General features: G+C 34.3%; 1 protein-coding gene across 2 annotated transcripts in view; it reads left to right on the top strand.

The window, feature by feature from the left end:
* LOC141393951 (cytochrome P450 CYP12A2-like) overlaps nt 1-21,179 on the top strand; it is a 42,668-nt gene extending 21,489 nt beyond the window's left edge. The window contains exons 1-6 of one of the 2 annotated variants that reach the window (XM_073967602.1): nt 4,835-4,920; nt 18,131-18,195; nt 18,278-18,672; nt 18,736-18,852; nt 20,026-20,476; nt 20,534-21,179. In XM_073967602.1, coding sequence (XP_073823703.1) covers nt 18,142-18,195; nt 18,278-18,672; nt 18,736-18,852; nt 20,026-20,476; nt 20,534-21,118 — 1,602 coding nt within the window. In that variant the 5' untranslated portion in view covers nt 4,835-4,920; nt 18,131-18,141 and the 3' untranslated portion in view covers nt 21,119-21,179. Of the gene's footprint in view, nt 1-4,834; nt 4,921-17,990; nt 18,196-18,277; nt 18,673-18,735; nt 18,853-20,025; nt 20,477-20,533 lie in introns of those variants that run through there. The other variant, XM_073967601.1, reaches the window with a different exon arrangement.
* The last annotated feature ends 556 nt before the right edge of the window (nt 21,180-21,735 follow it).

The raw sequence follows: 21,735 nt of genomic DNA, 5'->3' as shown, positions 1-21,735 counted from the left end.
CAGTGAATTGTCCTAATCTGAACATCTATATCTTAAAAATGGTAAAACCTACTAAAATATCATAAAGGACAATTTTGTAGAGAATTTTCGATGCTACAACATTGTCTTTATTCCATTTTGATAGGGCGTGAAAACCTAAAAACCCCCAAAAAATGTGAACTTTGACCGTGATTTATTTAAAAAGCGCTCAGGCGATTTTTTTATTACCAGGAACTTACCTTTCAATTAATGTTGGTTGAAGAGAACCGCATCATGTTATATGCTGTTAACCGACCCAAACAAAAATACTCAAAATACTCAACGTTTTTCGAAGGCGATTTAAAAAACGCAAGATTTTCATTTATACATTTATCTGAGGATGTAGATTTCGTCAAAACTAACCCCATACAGTTTTTTTTTTTTTTTTTTTTTGAACAAAATATTATTACAATTGTATTTTTAATTCAGTTGTTCTGTCAACAAACTCAATGTTAATAAAATTGGTGAGAGCCGTCCTTTGTCTATACAATCCGTTTTTCTGTGACATGGGGTTGTGTATAAAGCAAGGGCTTTGGTAAAATTCGGATTTCGGAGGAAACATTGAAAAATTATTTAATCGACAACGTCAAAATTGGGTTTTGGACACTGAAAATTATAACATAAACTCTACCAAGACAGACGTAAATCTTATTTACGTAGGAGTTGGTTGTTATACAACTACAACGAAAACATCGACACTAAAGTCCAAAGTCCAAATATTAACCCCATTGAAATTTTATGGGTTCATCTGAAGATAGAAGTCGGGAATAAGACAGCCCACTTATATGAGAGACTTAATAAAGATCAATGGCACAAATACCAATAAAATAAGACATTTCGAATTGTATTTTTTTTTTCAATCCCAGGAGTTTACAAGCTGTAATTGATGCCCAAAGTAGGTATACGTTATATTAAGACCAACTTTTCCTGATACGATAAATGTTATACAAATAAAATTTTTTTAACATTTAGATAACTAAAACAGTCAAATGTATACATTTTTCGCAGAATACTATCTTCGGACATCCTCAATGTTTATGTGAAAAAGAATGACAAAAATCGACCAACCCTAAATATGTACATACAAAATGTATATGCAAAGTTTCAACGCATATGTAAAAACATATCGTGTAAAGTATCCATTACATATGTATATAACACATATTAAAAATTACAGCTAAAATAAATACATTTTTGCTCTGCAGAAAAATTGCAATTTTCAATACATTTACTATTCAGTTAAAAAAATCTGCGTTTTTTGAATAATGGTTATTGAATGATTATAGTATAGTAGATTTCTATTAACGCTGAATATTTTAAGACAAAATAATTAATTAATGGCCTGTTTCTCTAAGATGATTCGAAATCAAATCCGTTCGAATTACTACCAACCAAACTCCTGTTGTTGTAGAAAATATTTGTTTGACTGAAAACAAACATGATTCATAAATTTTTATATATTTTTCAAAAAAAAAAAAAAAAGTTTGGTAGTAGTTTGAACGAATTTGTATATGTATCGTATTAATGAAACTGGCCATAAATCTTCTTATGATAAAGTTTGTCGATTTTAGAATTTTTTGTTATACCCTACACCACACTGTGTTAAGGGGTATTATCAATTTGTGCATTTGTATGTAACATGCAAAAGGAAACGAAATAGGTCAATGGTTCCTTTCACATTCTGAGTTCATTTATACGTGCCCGTCCGTCCGTTAATGCACTTTTGTCGCATTTATTATCCTATCCGGTTTAAAATTTATGATGGTCGCAATTTTGACCAAAGGACTATAGCTATTGCTTTTGAGGAGAATCGGTTGAGATTTGGATATAGCTCACATATATTTTACCGATTCCGTATATTCTATCCACCAAACAACTATTTTATAACAAATGTGTAATGAAATCGGTTCAGTAGTGCGATTCAGTAACTAATTTTGTGAGTTACCGACAAGTGTCGGTAAAATTAAAATGCTTATAATTTCGGTAATTACCGATGTTTTTCGGTAAATAAGCGATGAATAAAAAGCAGTCGTAAAGTTATACCGATAGCAACAGTGTTGTCAACTTTTATTTGAACTTTTCATTTATAATTTTGCGTTTTAATTTTACCGATTTTTGTCGGTAACTCAAAAAATGTGTTAGAGAATCGGACTACAGATTTGGATATAGCTCCATACATTTGAATTCCTAATTACTGCTTGATATGTTTAAGACATTGTCATTGTTAGCACTTATTTTTAATGCCAATAATACTGTAAGTAAGCAGATAATCGAGCCATGTTTAATGAAATACTGTGTGTAGTAGTGTAGTACAATTCAACTGTTTTGCCCCTCCGAGCAACATTGAAGTGACGGTTGACGTAGTACTTTCATTACTAAAGGGATTTAGTTATGCCATATTCGAAGTTTTAACAATAGTCGTTGAGAATATAGTTTAAAAAATACTACGGCAAACATTCTTCGAAAACAGATTTTTGCCATTGATAGCCTTTAGCTATTTCTGCGCGGCATCAATAAAGCAAAATAAACACAAATCGATTAATCGATTTATGTAGTTCTATTTGAAAACCACAGGTATGATTTTTAGAAAGAATATGTGGTGAAACCTTAAACTGTCGTACTTTACTGGATAAAGAATTTGTAAATAGGAACGGGTGAAACTATACTCTGCATTTTAATTAATTTATTTAATATCCTCCTTTATATTTGTGTGAATTCTCCGCTAACGAAATAGCGGGCACTTGCTAGTATATAATAGATATGCAAACATGCAAAATAAATACAAAATATGACCTGCCATTGAATTTAGATTTCTTTGAAACGAATTTTGGTCCAATCAGAATCTACGTATCTTTAATATTAAAAAATATGCAAATATTTCTTCTTTTATTAAAGTCTGTTTTGTCTCTCTTTGGAATTTTTTATGTACCTATGTGTCTGTTGCGATTTTGCTTTTTTTTCTATGCCATTCAATAAAACACCACCATTTACAAATGTGAGTATATGTTAGAGGTAGCCAGTAAGCGCTTGCTGAGAGCAAGTGAGCATACATTTCAATGTGTTTCACATTGACATTTACGCTCCCTTGCTCTCAGAAAGCGTCCACTGGTGCATGTGTTTGTTTTTATTTTGTGTTGCTTTTGGATTTGTATTTGTTTGCACCCAAACAAATTATTTGTTTGCAGGACCCAGAAATATGTTATGTTTGGGACTGCATGCAAACAAATATATGTTTGCTGCAAAATATGTTTGTGGCATATGTTAGAGAGGCCATTTTTTCTGTGTGTAGAAAACTCGGATACACATGAACTATATCTGTTCCTGGCGGACAGATCTGGTTATTTGAATGTCTACATCTAAAGCCCTCATTGAGTATTTAATGAATCTTGGAAGAAAGATTCGCCGTTTGTCAGACTTCTGAGTTATTATAAAGGACAATGAAAACGTGACTATATCGATTTCTTGGATATGGGAAACCTACCAATAATTTTCGGTGGAACATTTTTCATTTTGTTTTACTTTTTGAGTTCAAGAACAAAAAGGACATGGAAAGAACTGAGATAGACGGACAGCATATTCGACAGAAAGGTTCCTCATTCTATTTAACTGAAAACATGTCATCTAAAAATGATAAAACAATATCTCCAAACAGAGATATACAGCTATTTTCTCAATGACTGATGGGGGTCAATCAAAAAATTCATTATCTCATAACTCTGAATTTTCATCTATGGAATCCTCTGGGGTTCTCAATTGGGGATTTCATTCACAAAAAGGAATTTTTCCTCTCCCAGATCTTAACTTCGATTTTGTGTCGCAGGTTATTCAGTAATATTTCCCATAGAGACCACAACCCAGCAAAATTTGAAGGAAGGTGTTCCATGCGATGACGTGATTTCATGGCATTGGTTTTAACGATGTCGCAAAGCAATGCAAAGGAAGTCGTGAAAGATCAGATCTTTTCATTAGCATTTAAACCCATGCAAAGGAAGTCATGAAAGATCCGATCTTTTCATCAGCATTTGAACCCATTCCATCGAACCAATAGAGATGAATTTTGTGTTTTTATTTATACACATTTTTCTAAATTAATTATTATTAATTATTTTTGATTAAGATTAATTATTTTAATTATTTTTGGGCTGAAAACGGTCGAGTTTTTGCAAATTCGGTTCAAAGGGGTACAAATAGTATTGTTACGAATGTAACTGATAGGTTTAGATTAATTTAGTTTAATTTCCGTTAATTTAAAAATTTCAATTGTAACGTAAAGTTTTAATACGCAGTTACTTTATTTAAGCAACAACAACAACTACAATGTAGAAATCTCTTCATCATTCTAGTTCTTTACCTTTCATTAATGTGCTTTTGTTTTGTTTTGCCATAATCATGTAATTATCGTTTAGTTTGCTACTTCTTTATTTCTTGCATTTGTTTGTTGTTGTAATTACGTCATTAGTGTGTTTGTCCACTTGTATTGGTCTTCCCCTATGTATGTGAGTCTGGTTGTTCGCTTAGTGCGAATGTGCGTCTGTGTGTTCGTTGCACTGATTCGAGGTGTTGCCAGACGTGTTCTAGAGGACTCTCGAACAGGGAGATTTTGGGGTATAAACACAGGGGGAACTAGCAATGACGAGTTAGTTGTGTTTTAAGCGTTGAACTGAACAGATCGGTTAAAGAATAGCTGCGTGCTAATTAAAGTCGGTTCCGAATAAGTGTAATAAAGTAAATAAAGCATTGTAGAAACGTAATCTAAAACGAACCCTGTTTTATTTGGTACAAATCGTATCGGGGAATAAAACAACGTCTATACGGAGATTAGTTAAACCTAATTCCGTAGCAGTATTTAAATGAAATTAAATATCAATTAACAAGAAAATTTTTATACTTCGGTTTAAAGGGGTACAAATAGTATTTAAATGAAATTATATATCAATTAACAAGAAAATGTTCACATTTCTATATCATTTTATTTTATTTCATTTCCGCATACGAAGTAGCGGGTACTATGTTAGTTCATTTTATATTTAAGTACTTAATCTAAAAGCAAAATTGCATTTCTACTCATAAAAAACACACACACCGTTTCGGCTAGCTTATCAATATAACTTTCATATTTATTGCATTTTAATGTATATTGCAATTTCCTCGTATTAATTATGGCGTATTGATAGGATAGTTGACTTTTTGGTAAACCCCATTCAAACCGTCTGATTTTGACGTTATTTTCTGCAAAAAAAGATAAGATTGTCAAATAGCTTTGTAGTTACCCACCTCAATTTTTATTAAACAAATTGGCCTTAGTGCCTTCATACCTGAGAGGTTCTTACAAAAATATTACATTGTTAAATCTGTGCCTGTTGAATTCACCGGCAAAATGATTGTAGATCAAATTAACAACAGTGACAATGAGTTTCAGGCTGTATATGTTTACCGATACAACTACACCGTCTCAAACAATTACGCTCCGTCTCAAACAATTAAAGTTGGAATCATAGCTGACCGTTTAGTTAGTGAGATTAAAATTTTCAACTCTTTAGTCGATGCTGAGTTATATATACCTCCTGTGCGTTTATGCAAAAATTGTGGCCGCTTAGGGCACATTGCCAACAGATGCAGATTCCAAAAAAGATGCCTTCTCTGTGGAGAAAACATCGAATGCTCAATAAACTGCAAAGAAGAAAAATGCGATGCGTGCTTATCTACTATAAAATGTACTTCACCTTGCAATCTCCCGAAATGCATTTTATGCAACCGTCTTGATCATAATGCCATGGATGAAAAGAAATGCTCGAAATACGCCGATGAAAGAAACATTAGAGAATCAATGGTGATCTCAAACCTATCTAGAAAAGAATGTATTAGTAAAGCCTCAAACAATTATTATGCCATACTTGGCGATCCACAATATGAAAATGAATTTCCAACAACCTCTAAAGATTCAAAACGACCTCATAAAACTTTAAATGAAGAATTCAACCGTAGATTAACAGCATCCAAATACAGTAAGGTTGCTGCACCATTTCAAAAAATGAATCTTCCTACAGCTAAGCCTGTGTCAATTGTACCCACTAAACCTATTTTTTAATATGAAAAATTTTCTAAAGTCTCCCAATATGAGAAGTTATTATCTTCTTTCGCAAAACAAATGGCCGAAGTTTTATCCAAAACCAACTGCTCAGAAGGTTTAGAAATCCTAAACAGCTTTTCAAACTCAATAAAGTCATCAACACAAGAAGAAACAGCAAATACTCTAGATTATAATCATGATAATCCTCCAACACAACATCCAGAGTCTGAACAAAAACAAGAATTACCTTGAAATATACCTAAATAAATATGCAGTAGATATCTGCATACTAAGTGACATTTTTAATTTTAATGAAAACACATCTCACTCCTTTGTGAGAAACTACAATAATAAACAATAATCTCAAAAAAAAAGATGTGACAATTACGGTGGTGTTGCTATTTTGCACAAAAACACTATCAACATGAAAAAAATCCCTTTCAATACTGAACTTGACATTCTAGTTTGTGAAACCACAAACCTATCTCAGAACTTTACAATAGTGTCAGCATATTTTCCGCACTCGGTCAAATCTAACTTTTTGAAAAATGAACTCATTAAACTTTTAACATTCTTGGAACAAAGACCGAATGTTATCATAGCTGGCGATTTCAACGCTACATGCAAAGCCTATGGCGATTCCCATGATACCGTACGAGGTTCCATGGTTAAAACACTTATGGAGCTCTTGTTTCCGCTGCATTAATGATGGCACAGCCACTTTCAAAAAAAATCTTTTTGATAATTCACCTGGTTCTGTCCTGGATCTCGCCTTTACAAATGCTTTTTTGCCAATTGTATGGAAAGTCCAAAATATATCAATTGGAGGCAGTCACCACAAACCTATATTAATAGATATTGATAATATAAATCCTAAAACTCAAACCTTTCTCGCCAAAAAACACCTCTTCAAGCACCTCTCTATGCTTAACTTGGATACTGATATGAATGGCCTGCAAAACAATCTAAATCTCTTAATCAAAAGATCTACCTTTGTCATAGAACCAAAGACCAAACTCAATTCCAATACCTTAATAAATACCGACGTTTAAAGGAGGCTGCGGAGAAAAAATTTGAAAATTATAAAAGCACAGAAAATGCCTTGAGTGCTATTGAGGCGAATAAAATTTAAAAAAAAAACAGTTGAAAAGGCCAAAATGGAGGCAAAAGCTGTTAAACGCGCACAGCTAAACAATATTTCGGATCCAAAATCCCTATTTCGGTATGTAAAAGGGTGTAGGTAATTTTTCGAAGATAATTCCAACTCAAGGTTGTGTCCTGACAATAACGAACTCTTCCTTCAGAACCTAAAAGACCAAATTCCAAATAATAGCCAAAGTCTTAACACCGTGGTATACAATCAGCAATCCTATGATTTTTCAATAGAGGAACTCTCTTACGTCCTCGAACAAAAAAAGAAACCATCAGCAGCGGGCCTGGATGGGATAACCTACGAAATGGTAATCAAATTTCCCCCAGAGGGTAAACAAAATCTTTTAATTGCTTATAACAATTTATGGAAAGAATGCAAGTTTTTCGAAGAATGGAGAAATATCAAAATAGTCCCAGTACCCAAAAAAGGGAAGGATCTAGAGATTGCCACAAATTTCAGGCCAATTGCTCTGATATCAGTGTTTGCAAAAATTATTAACCTGATGGTCAAACAACGCATCAACCAGTACGTAGAAAACAACAACTTACTCCCGACAAGGACATATGCATATAAAAAGCATGTATCAACCTCCACATGCATCAATGATCTACTACATACCATAAACCTACACAAAGAGAATAACTCTAAAGTTCTAATTCTATCAATGGATGTTTCCAAAGCTTACGAATGCGTTGATATTAACTTGCTTAACACTATCTTAATAGAACTAAACATACCAAACCAAACTAGAGTTTGGATCAATAATTTTCTGTGCAAAAGAGTTCTAAACGTGGGGAGTTCCAGTCTCGAGATTTACAACGGTATCCCTCAACGCAGTTGCCTAAGCCCCACGCTCTTCAACATATATACCTTAGGACTTCATGGTGTATCGGATGACAATGTAGAACTTTTCCAATATGCAGATGATTTTATTTTGGTAGCTCACAGCTTCGACTTTGAAAACACAAACACAATTTTACAGCAAAAAGCCTCTATCTTTGTCTCACTGCTCCACAAACTGAACCTCAGTGTAAATGTAGATAAAACTTCGGTCATGTATGTCGCAAAAGGAGGTCGCAAAATCTCCCATATTCTTCTTAATCAGTCCCCCGTAAAAGTGGTAACATCTTTAAAGTTTCTGGGTAGACATATCAAAAATAGTCTGTCACTCAAGGAGCACAATGAAGAGGTAATGGCATCGTGCAAAAACACCATAAATGCGCTGAAAATGGTCACTGGACCTAAACAGGGGATAAGTCCCACTAAAGCTGTGGTTCTTTCAAAATCACTAGTCTTTTCTAAAACTGAGTATGCCATTTCATCAATGGCTCACAGGCCCGCCTACATTAACAAGAAACTAACTAGTTTCCAAAACCAAATGCTGAGAAGAAACTTAGGTCTTGTTCCATCTACACCTAATCATGTTGTATGTGCTCTAGCTGGCATACTCCCAACACATCTAAGAGCACAACATTTAGCTGCGAAAGAACTAATACGGCTGAAAACATATAATAGGTGTGTACGATAACCCAATAATTTGTACAAATTCGTACAAATTTTTGCTGAATGCTGTTCGATAACAAAATTATCCAGCAAAAGAGAGCGACTTTGGAGAGATTTTTAGAGAGTTTTGTGACTGAGAACTTGCAAATTTTTGCTGGGAAAATTTGTCCCGCAAAAATTTGCAAGCCTGATCAGCTGACTTTTAATCACCTGTTCAATGTAAACAACTCGAAATGTTAACATTTTTGACCAAGAAAATTTCACAATTGCACATTTTTTTTAGATTCTAAAGCGTTGAGGATATGATTAAAGCATTAAATAAGTAAACTGCAAATTTAAAATTTATGTTTTTGTTCCGTTTGGTTTAAAATATCGAATGAAATAAAAACAAATTTCATACATTTTCGGAAACAGCTGACTTTCTTGCAAGTTTTTTGCAAAATGCTGTTCGATAACTTTCTGCAATTTTTCTTGCTTGAGAGAGTAAAATTCACTGAGAGAGGTTGCTGGAATTGACTGAGTAATTTTTGCTGGGAAAGTTATCGTACACACCTAATGAACCTCTATACCAATACTTTATCAAAAATCCATCGCAAAAAACGAGCATTGGCTATGTCTACAAGAAATTTCAAAATGTTTTTGACAACTTAAAAATCGGACAGAATGTCATGTCATCAAACAAAATCAAAATACTTCTCAATATTTTCAACGCTTCTAAAAAAGACGTTTCTGCTGAATACATCAAAGTCCACTACCTACAACTAATCAATGACTTACTCTCGGAAGGTGTATCTATATGGGCCACCGATGCCTCCGTCACCACCAATAACACCGGTTGTTCGGTATGTAGTATATCGTCAAATCAAAAATTCCTTTTCAGAATTCCAGAAAAGCTTTCTTCACTAACTGGAGAACTTCACGCCATTGAAAAAGCTGTGGATATAATTGTGGAAGATGGTATTAGTACTGCTGCTATTTTCACTGACAGCAAGAATGCATGTCTTATCATCATCTCTGACAAAGGGAGCACATTTTTACAACTTTTTTCCCGAACCGACAGTTCAGCCGTGGTACAAAACATCTCGAATGTCGCCTGAAAACATAAAAACAATCAACAGGTTATTCACTGGTCACACCTACACCAAAAAATATTTTCACATGATTGGCCTTGCTGACACAAATCTATGTACAATTTGCCATGCCGTTGAAGACGAAAAGCATCAGATTTTTCACTGCAAAAATTCGATGCACAAAGGAGTCGATACAAAATTTTCAACATTTTCTCCAGCCTATCGGATGTCCTGATGTCCAAAAATGCTCAACATTTTAATGAACTTCTTCCCCAGCAAACCAAATGTCTGATGTCCGACACGTCTGATCAATTTCGTAAGCAAAGTCGTTCAGATTTCGTTCCGATTTCTAAACTAGAGATAGGCAAGTCGGCTTTCGATTAATCGATTAATCGACTTTTTGGTTTGAAAAGTCTAAAAATCGAAGTCGACCTTTGGTTATAGAGAAATCGAAAAGTCGACCTTTCATGGTCGACTTTCGATTTTCTTACCCAACACTTTTTAAATGACAAATATTGTAATAACACCCTCTGTTGACAGCGAGATGTATCAAAAAAAGCTCTAAAATCGATCAAAAATCGATTTTAGTCGACTTTGATCATAATCGAAAGATCGAAAAATCGACGTTTTTGTTGAAGGTGAAAATCGAATGATCGAAAAGTCGACTTTTCCATTGAAGGTAAAAATCGAAAGATCGAATAGTCGATTTTTGACTTCGATTACGTATCCCTATTCTAAACGATTTTTCGGAGAGGAAATTGTTCAGATTTTGTACCGATTTCGTTCCGATTTCGGAATGAATGTCGGAAAGAAATTTCCTTTACGAATTTCCCAAGAATTTTGTTCCGATTTCGTTACGATGTCGGTACGATTGGTTTGCTGGGTCGTTTCATTAGTTTTTGTAACATTGAAGTATAACTGTATGTTTCGATTTTGTTTTCTTTTCATAACATACATATCGTCGGTGTCATGCTTAAGTGTTCCATACGCCATTTTTGACTTTTTGAGATACAAGTGGTTTCTAGGGTTTTCCGGTATGCTTTTTCTGAATTTCTAGTCGGCTTTCTCCTATCTGCTCTAGTTTCCGAGATATACACACCTCGACGGGAAAGCATAAACTTTTTTCAGTTATGAAATTAATATTTTAAAAACTTACAAGTTTAAAAACACATTTCAAAAATCAGAAATTTGATTTTCGATTTAGATGTATTTAATTTATTGAGGCAAAGATGGAAATTTTTTTTGTCACTTTGTTCCATGTGATTTACAATATTTCACATTTGTGTCATAAGTGCGGATATGGAACAAATCGACAAAAATTCTTTTTTTAAAGAAATCACTATAACTTTTATATTCCAATAGATATTCCTCTAAATTTTTGCAAATATGTTCTATATACTATTATTAATATTTCAAGTCAAAAATATAAATATTTGCTTCAGCCAGCTCCACACAGTTGTGTAGCAAAACATTAAAATGCAATTATCTCAAAACTGGCAAATGGCGTATGGAACACTTAAGCATGACACCGACGATATGTATGTTATGGTTAACTTTTATCATCATTCGTTGTTTTCATTATACAATTGTAAACATCACATTTATAAATGTCAAGAAAGATAATGCAAATAAATGAGTACTCCATATGGTTCAAGTACCCAATAACCAGCCCTGGTGAATGAACGCTTTTAAATCAAACCCGTTCGTTGGTATTGATATGGTTACGAAGATTTTCGGCAAATCACACACACGCGACCCGAACGCAAAGTAAGAGAGCGAATGTTTTGATTTTTTTACTTCAGTTTTGTACTGAATGTCATGCAAGCAGGTTGATGCCGCTTTATTTTTTTTTTTTTTTTTTGGGTACACTGAAAAGATTTTGCAGTTGTACAGCAAATATGTGGAGGGAAGTATTTGAAAATGATTTTTTGTTTTGTATTAATATTTTTAATAACGCAGAATGCCTCGTCTGCAATGCAACAATAAAAAATGTATATCCATCTTACCTTAGGCGTCATTATGTGTGTTCGTTTACTCAAAATTTGTACAAATTGTTACTGGATGTTGTTCGTTTACTCTACAGTACAATGCAAAAGACCTTAGTCGTTTACAAGAAGTTACTGGACTTGTACAAATTTGTACAAATTATCGAGTAAACGAACACACCTATTATAATATGCATACAAAATATCATTTAATGACGGGAAATGTGCGAAAAAAATAATATGAGTGGATAATTTTCACTGTGAGGTAGAAATCGATGTTATTTAACAATTTTTATTTTTTTATCTAAATTTACCCGAATTTCGTTAATTTTATTTTATTATATTTAAGTTAAGACCCTAATTTAAAAATACAAAAAAGAACGAAATCGCTATCATTAATTAACTCTTAGCAATCGCAGTTTTAATAAAAGAAACTGAAGTGGATACTTTTGACTGTGATTCACTGTATATTATTCTTAATTTTAGTCATACAAAGCGAACGCGCCAACAATATATTTTTTCTATTTGAAAATTTTGCCTTTTAGGCGAAGATCATTTTTAGTATTATTTTTTTTTTTTTAAATTATTAATCGAGCTTTTTTATGATCTATAATGCAAATGAAAAAGGAAAGCCGACGATTCGCACCCACCACTATGTTTGGCTCTGAACGCTAACACGCCGTGACAACTTTTTTCCTGTGTTTTTCATTTCATACTCAATATGAAAATCATCACCCTGTTCTGTTCTGTCAGTGTAATTTTACCCACACATAAACAATTTAAGCGCTCGCTCTTCTTGGTCGGCTATGTTTTAAATGCGGTCCACCAACCCACTTGACGTGTATGAAGTACAAAAAAAAAAAAAGATCTGTGGTGAGAGCAACGTTCAAACTCACCACAATTGAGATTGTGTGTGTTCACACAGACACGGCTCGCGAGCCCAGTGGTGATTAACATTGCTCTAGATCAGTGTTCACCAGCAACAACAAATTCAACCGCTGCGTTTGTGTTGGGCACACACACGAGATTATCTATCCCTCTCTAGATAAACATCGTGTGCGTTAATTCATTGCTAAAACAAAGAAGATGATCTGTGGTGAGAGCAACGTTCAAACTCACCACAATTGAGGTTGTGTGTGTTCACACAGACACGGCTCGCGAGCCCAGTGGTGATTAACACTGCTCTAGATCAGTGTTAATCACCACTGGGCTCGCGAGCCGTGTCTGTGTGAACACACACAACCTCAATTGTGGTGAGTTTGAACGTTGCTCTCACCACAGATCATCTTCTTTGTTTTAGCAATGAATTAACGCACACGATGTTTATCTAGAGAGGGATAGATAATCTCGTGTGTGTGCCCAACACAAACGCAGCGGTTGAATTTGTTGTTGCTGGTGAACACTGCTCTAGATAAACATCGTGTGCGTTAATTCATTGCTAAAACAAAGAAGATGATCTGTGGTGAGAGCAACGTTTAAACTCACCACAATTGAGGTTGTGTGTGTTCACAAAGACACGGCTCGCGAGCCCAGTGGTGAATAACTCTGCTCAAAGGTTATCTTTCACTCAATTATGCTGTTTACTCTCGTACTCATTCATGACATAGGTAATGTTGACTGACTAATAACGAGAACATATGACTCGCAATAGTTAAATAATAGTTACTGACACAACATCGGTCGTACATGTGTACGCGCATTGAGATAATAAATTTTATGAAGAAATAAAAGAACAAGCGAAAAGAAACTACTGCTTAGTTTTATTTAAACAACTGATTGATTTGTGTCTGCTAGAGTATGGAGGGTATATTAAGTTTGTTTTTCCGTTTGTAATGCATTGAAATTATCATTTATAAAGTATATATTAGGGTGGGGCGATTTGAACATCATGCTGGGCCCTTCGCGTTTCTGATTCTTGGGACTACACTGAGCAAAAAAAAATCCACTAGACTATTTACGTTTACGGTGAAATCGATTTTGACATGCAGTTTTTTTTTTTTTTTTTTTTGTTTTGAAAATTTGCAAATTTTCTTGGCTTATTTGCAAAAGTAAAGTTGTTTGTTTTCATGGTCAAAAAGGCGAAAATTCACTATTTTTTTCAAGTTTTTGTTTTGTTTTTGTTTCTATTTTTTTGCTTCAAAATCGTGGACCTTTTATTAAGAAAATTTCTGAAGCAAACGCGAACATTTTATTGAGAAAACTTCTCATGGAAACGTGGACCCTTAATTAAGAAAATTTCTTAAGAAAACGTTGACCATTAATTAAGAAAAATACTCAAGGAAACGTGGATCCTTAATTAAGAAAATTTCTCAAGAAAACGTTGATATTTTATTAAGAAAATTTCTCAAGGAAACGTGGACCTTTTATTAAGAAAATTTATCAAGGAAATGTGGACCATTTATTATGAAAATTTCTCAAGAAACGTTGACCTTTTATTAAGAAAATTTCTCAAAAAACAGTGGACCTTTCATTAAGAAAATGTCTCAAGAAAACGTGGACCCTTTATTAAGAATATTGCTCAAAGAATCGTAGACCTTTTATTGAGACAATTGCACATAAATAGAATTCCATCTCTCTCCAAAAATGTTTAACTAAACATCGATAAATTTAAATTTCAGCGGTATGTTGGGAATACTAATTGACAAAGATTTAATTACGGATCAAACGGGCAATACCCATTTGCATATTTGTGTACGAATGGAGCTGGAACCCTAATATTTGGAATAATAACCACAGTTGGGGTATTGGATGGAGGTAGTTTAGGAAATTCATACTTATATGTACGAAAAGTATTAAATGGTACTAAATGTTGTACAATTTGGACTTGGGTGAACGGAGAGAGCTGGAAACTTGAAACTTGGAATTAAGATTACTTTTGGAGTGTAGAATTGGGATATTCTAGTAGTGTTGGATATCCGTACATACATATGTGTACTAAATGGTACTAAATGTGGTACAATTTGAATTTGCATAAACTGATAGAGATGAAATCCTAAAATCTAGAATTAAGATTACTATTGGAGTATAGGATTGAGGTAGCTTAGGTAATTCGTATCGTGTGTATGAAAAATCCTAAAGGTACTAAATTTGGTACAAACGTTGATTTTTAAAGAATTTTTAAGATCCACCAAAGACGGCACAAAACTGGGATTTTAAAGAACTTTTTGGAGCCACCAAAGACCGCACAAAACGTGGATTTTTAATGATATTTGGAACCACCAATGACCAGAAAAAACGTGGATTTTTTTCCCACAAACCAAAGACCCCACAAAACGTGGATTTTTAGGAGCCACCAAAGCTCCCACATAACGTAAGTTTTTAAAGAATTTCAATAGCCACCAAAGACCCCACAAAACGTTGATTTTTCAAGAATTTTTTGAAAATTGAATTTTTAAAAAATTTTTGGGAGTCACAACAGAACTCACAAAACTTGAATTTAAAAATTTTAGTTGTCAGCGAAAACCCCACAGCAGGTCGATTCTTAAAGAAGTTTTGGGAGCCCTCAAATACCCCACAAAACGTGAATTTTTAAAGAATTTTTGGGAGACCTACAAAACGTGGATTTTTAAAGAATTTTTGGGAGTCACCTAAGACCCAACAAGACGTGGATTTTTGAAGAATTTTTGAAGCAAACCAAGTCTTGATTCTTTTTCAACCTTCCACCATAATATGGAGGGTATAATTAAATTTGTCATTCCGTTTATAACACATCGAAATATTCATCGGAGACCCTATAAATTATATATAATTATATATAAACGTGTCCGTCTGTCCGTCCCTCTGTTGAAATCAATATACAGCTCGCAATTTTTAAGATAGAGCTTTGTAATTTGGTGTAGAAGTTTCTATCCTACTCCTAGGATGTTTGGTATTGCAAATGGGCTATATCGGTCCACGTTTTGAAATAGCCCCCATATAACGGCATCACCCGATTTTAGGTATTTTCAATGTTTTAGCTTCATTATTACACCGAAATGGCTGAAATTTGGTACTTAGCCTGTGTTGGGGGTACAGAACTTTTTCCCAGAATTTCGTCGGCGTAGCTCCACGCCTTCATATAACCCCCATAGAGCGGTCCTTCCCATTTTCGGCATTTTGAAGGTTGTGGCCACAATATTCCCCCGATATGGCTAAAATTAGGTATTTAGTATTCGTTGGGGGTATTTAAATTTCCCCTAGAAATTTGTCGGTAGAGGTCCACGCCCTAATATAGCCCCCATAGAACGGTACCTCCCGATTTTCGGCATTTTGAAGGTTGTTACCTCAATATTCCAGCGAATTGGCTGAAACTTGGTATTTAGTCTGTGTTTGTGGGTACAAAACTTTCCCCTAGAAATTAGTCGGTACAGGTCCACGTCCTAATATAGCCCCCATAGAACGGTACCTCCCGATTTTCGGCATTTTGAAGGTTGTGGCCACAATATTCCCCCGAAATGGCTAAAATTAGGTATTTAGTCTTCGTTGGGGGTATTCAACTTTCCCCCCTAATTTTTTCGGTATAGGTCCACCCCTTTTTATAGCCCCCAAAGAACGGTACCTCCCGATTTTCGGCATTTTGAAGGTTGTGGCCACAATATTCCCCTGAAATGGCTGAAATTTGGTATTTAGCCTTCGTTGGGGGTAATCAACTTTCCCCTAGAAATTTTTCGGTACAGTTCCACGCCCTAATATAGCCCCAATGGAGCGGTACCTCCCGATTTTCGGTATTTTGAAGGTTGTGGCCTCAATATTCCGCTGAAATGGCTGAAATTAGGTATTTAGTCTTCATTTAAGGTATCAAACTTTCCCCCAGAAATTTGTCGGTACAGGTCCACGCCTTAATATAGCCCCTATAGAAAGGTGCCTCCCTATTCCCGGTATTTTGATGGTTGTGGCCTCTATACTCCATCGAAACGGCTCAAATTTGTTATTTAGTCTTCATTTGTGGTATAAAACGTTCCCCAGGAATTTTTTTGGTAAAGGTCCATGCCTTAATATAGCCCCCATAGAACGAAATTTGGAGGTTGGAGGTAAAAACCTTTCCGACTGAAATTCGTCGGTTTAGTTCCACTTTATGATAGAGCCCCCATAAACGGCACCTCCCGATTTTCGTAATTCTGAAGGTTGTGACGTCAATATCCCTCCGAAAGACTGAAATTTGTTATTTAGTCTTTCATGGGGTAATAAAATATTCCAGAAGAGAATTATCAGTATAGTATATCAGGTTTTAGTAACATTATCTAACCGAAATATATCGGAAATATGGTAGTTAGTCTTCATTAAGTCTAAAAACTTTAAGTATAGATCGTCGTTTTGATGGAGCCCTCATGGAACTGTACATTGTTTTACCGAAATTGCTGAAATTTGGTATTTAGTCTTCTTCATAAACCATTTACTTCACTACAACTCGTGGTGCAGGGTATAACAAGTTCGGCCTGGCCGAACTTAACGCCGTTTTTACTTGTTTACTTATTTAAAAATAACTTTTTGGCTCAAAAAACTTATATTTTTTAACGAAATTCATATACATATTTTGTTTCAGATAATCCACTTACTAGCAATAATGACCACCGCGAACCGTCTTTTACAGTATTTCCTAACCTATTGTGCTGTTCATCTTAGGGGGGGGGGTCAATGTTTTTGCACAATATTTCGATATGTATATTGCAAACATCTGGAGAATGTTGTCTTCTTACTTTATTCTTTCGTTTCTGTACTGTTCTGTAGAACTGTTTTTCTGTGTAAATGGAGTCAGTAGTGCGATTCTCTAAATCATTTTTTGAGTTACCGACAATTGTCGGTAAAATTAGAATGCTTATAATTTCGGTAATTAATGTTAATTAATGTTTTTCGGTAAGTTAGCGACGAATAAAAAACAGTTCTACCGATAGCAAGAGTGTTGTCAACTTTTATTTGAACTTTTCATTTATAATTTTGCGTTTTAATTTTACCGATTTTTTTTTTCGGTAACTCAAAAAATGAGTTAAAGAATCCCACTACAGGTAGATTTGTAATCAGCAACGCATGAGGTCATTGTGTGATTAGGGTCTATATTTAAAGACAAAAGGACTGTCGGCCATAAATTGTGTGTTTTTATTATTTGAGATTAGGAGTCGGTCTCATCAGATTCACTGAGAAAAAAATGAAAAAAAGAAACGTTAGAATTTAAAATAATTTTAAAAATGTTATTCGCTAACGCTTATACTGAACAGTCTTAGCTTGACTACCATGTACAGCGAACGAATTATAGGACAAATAAAATTAAAAATAAAAAAATAAAGTTAAACTCAAAATCAATTGAAAACCAAACAAAGCAACAGGTTGATCAAAAAACACATTTAATTGGAAACAGCAACAACAATAATGTTTAAATGTCATCGACACGTGTTTACTTATCCCAAGGGAATTTCTAAGCAAGTAAGTACAATAACAACAACAATAAGAATATTTTTTATATATGTATATTTGTATTATTATTGATTTTTTATGAATTTTTTAGCTCCGTTTGTTATATTCTACGTCGTCTATCAAAACAGTCAATGAATACAATTCTTATGACCTTCAAATGGAATGGACCCAAGCAAAACCCTTTGAGTTACTGCCACACGAAAATCGTCTTTCAATGCTGATGAAATTTTTACCCGGTGGCAAATATGCCACTTTAGATGCCGCCAAGCTGTTTTTGGAAATGAAACAAGATTTTGGTGATATTCATTTGTTGTTGGGGCTGTTTGGTAAAAAATCTTTTGTGCTTACCCATAATCCAAAAGATTTTGAAATGGTCCTACGCAATGAAGGTATCTGGCCCAGAAGACCAGGATTAGAAATCCTGGGACATTATCGTAGTGTTGTGAGGAAGGATTTCTATCACAACACCAAAGGGCTTTTAGCAAGGTAAGTTGTGGGGAGGAGTTGGGAAGTTTTGTTGGTGAGTGACATGTTTTTCTGTGTTTTCAGTGCCGGTAAAAAATGGGGAGATTTACGTTCGGTGGTAAATCCAGTTCTAATGCAGCCCAAAAATGTTCGTCTGTATATGCACAAGATGTCAAACGTTAATAAGGATTTAATAGAAAGGTATGTACTATGTTTACTTTCGACTGGATTTAAAAAATCCAGGGCATTAAATGCCACGATTTTGAGGACTCCCAAAAATTCTTTAAAAAATCCACGTTTTGTGGGATCTTTGGTGGCTATTAAAATTCTTTAAAAAATCCACGTTTTGTGGGTGGCTATTAAAATTCTTTAAAAAATCCACGTTTTGTGGGTGGCTATTAAAATTCTTTAAAAAATCCACGTTTTGTGGGATCTTTGGTGGCTATTAAAATTCTTTAAAAAATCCACGTTTTGTGGGATCTTTGGTGGCTATTAAAATTCTTTAAAAAATCCACGTTTTGTGGGATCTTTGGTGGCTATTAAAATTCTTTAAAAAATCCACGTTTTGTGGGATCTTTGGTGGCTATTAAAATTCTTTAAAAAATCCACGTTTTGTGGGATCTTTGGTGGCTATTAAAATTCTTTAAAAAATCCACGTTTTGTGGGATCTTTGGTGGCTATTAAAATTCTTTAAAAAATCCACGTTTTGTGGGATCTTTGGTGGCTATTAAAATTCTTTAAAAAATCCACGTTTTGTGGGATCTTTGGTGGCTATTAAAATTCTTTAAAAAATCCACGTTTTGTGGGATCTTTGGTGGCTATTAAAATTCTTTAAAAAATCCACGTTTTGTGGGATCTTTGGTGGCTATTAAAATTCTTTAAAAAATCCACGTTTTGTGGGATCTTTGGTGGCTATTAAAATTCTTTAAAAAATCCACGTTTTGTGGGATCTTTGGTGGCTATTAAAATTCTTTAAAAAATCCACGTTTTGTGGGATCTTTGGTGGCTATTAAAATTCTTTAAAAAATCCACGTTTTGTGGGATCTTTGGTGGCTATTAAAATTCTTTAAAAAATCCACGTTTTGTGGGATCTTTGGTGGCTATTAAAATTCTTTAAAAAATCCACGTTTTGTGGGATCTTTGGTGGCTATTAAAATTCTTTAAAAAATCCACGTTTTGTGGGATCTTTGGTGGCTATTAAAATTCTTTAAAAAATCCACGTTTTGTGGGATCTTTGGTGGCTATTAAAATTCTTTAAAAAATCCACGTTTTGTGGGATCTTTGGTGGCTATTAAAATTCTTTAAAAAATCCACGTTTGGTGGATTGAAAAATCTTTAAAAACTCACATTTTGTGGGGCCTTTTTTATTTTCAGAATTCGCACCATACGTGATCCCCAAACCCTAGAAGTTCCGGCAACATTTGAAGAAGAACTAAATCGCTGGACCCTGGAATCTGTTTCCGTTGTGGCATTGGATAAACAATTGGGTTTATTGACGGAACAACTTAATGATCCCAAGGCAAATCAAATTTTCGACTCTTTAACACAGTTCTTTAAATTAATTTTTAAAATTGAATTTCAACCTTCGATTTGGAAATTTGTTAGGACACCAACATATAAAAAACTTATCAAAACCATGGATACAATACAGGATACAATTGAAATTTATATACAAGAGGCCATAGATTGCATGGAAGCAGAAAAGAAGGCGGGAGTACCCGAAAAACCGGAAAGTGAACAAAGTGTTTTGGAAAAACTTTTAAAGGTCGACAAGAAAATCGCCCAAGTTATGGCAATGGATATGCTAATGGCCGGGGTGGATACGGTAAGCAAAACCACATAGTTTACACTTTCTTTGCCTAATTCAATTCTCTTCTTTCAGACCACCACCACATTTGTCGGATTGCTACTGTGCCTAAGTAAAAATCCCGAGAAACAAGACACGTTGCGTAAAGAAATCCTAAAAATTTTACCTGAAAAAGATTCCGAATTTACGGAAGAAGCCTTCGCAAATATGTCTTATTTGAGAGCGTGTATTAAAGAATCCCAACGTATATATCCCCTAATGGTGGGGAATGTGAGAAAAACTCAAAAAGATATTGTCCTAAGTGGTTATCGTGTACCAGCTGGCCAGCAGGTGTATATGGTAGCAGCATCATTGAACAACGATGAACGTTACTATCCAAGAGCTAATGAATTTTTACCCGAACGTTGGCTAAGGCAAGAAAATGGTCCGACTGAGACTTCTCTAAAACCTAACAGCCCGTTTGTCTTCTTACCCTTTGGGTTTGGTCCACGCAGTTGTATTGGTCGTCGCATTGTTGAAATGGAAATTGAATTGGGTATTGCCCGTTTGATACGAAATTTCCATATTGAATTTAATTATCCCACCGAAAATGCGTTTAAGTCTTTGTCAGTTAGTATTCCCAACATACCATTGAATTTTAAATTTTCGGATGTTAAATAAAAATTTTCGGATCGATAAATAGTCCATGCTTCCTTAAGAATTTTCCTAACAAAAAGTCCACGTTTCCTTGAGCAATTTTTATTATAATTTTTAATTGAAATAAATATTTTTTAAAATAAAACAAAAATAAAAAATCAAATGTCATTCTTTGGTAATTGCATCAGATGAGAACGGCTGGATCGATTTGGATAATTTTTTTTTTTTTTTTTTTTTTTTGAAATGTTCGTCATAGTCCAGCATAGGTTTTTACGGAAGGAAAAATTGACTACGCCCACTTTTTTTGAAATTTGGTATTTAGTCTTCATTGGTATAGGTCCACGTCTTCATATAGCCCCCATAGAACGGTACCTCCCGATTTCCTTATAAAGGGTAAACGTTTAATTGAGAAATTGTCATAATAATAGGTCCATTTTTCCACTATTGTTTGTAATAAGAAGCCCAGGTTCCCTTGAGAAATTTTCTTAATAAAGGGTCCACCTTTCCTTCAGAAATTTTCCTATAAAGGGTCCACGTTTCCTTGATAAATTTCGTGTTTTTATAATTTAATTATTAAAAGAAACCACCTCTTCGCAATACCATCCAGTGCAAAATATCAAATTAATTGCCCAAACGACAAT

The sequence above is a fragment of the Musca autumnalis genome, unplaced genomic scaffold (genome assembly GCF_047663935.1).
Source record: "Musca autumnalis isolate F117 unplaced genomic scaffold, ASM4766393v1 scaffold_2, whole genome shotgun sequence".
In the NCBI taxonomy this organism is placed as follows: domain Eukaryota; kingdom Metazoa; phylum Arthropoda; class Insecta; order Diptera; family Muscidae; genus Musca; species Musca autumnalis.
This window is presented reverse-complemented; position numbering and strand designations above follow the sequence as displayed.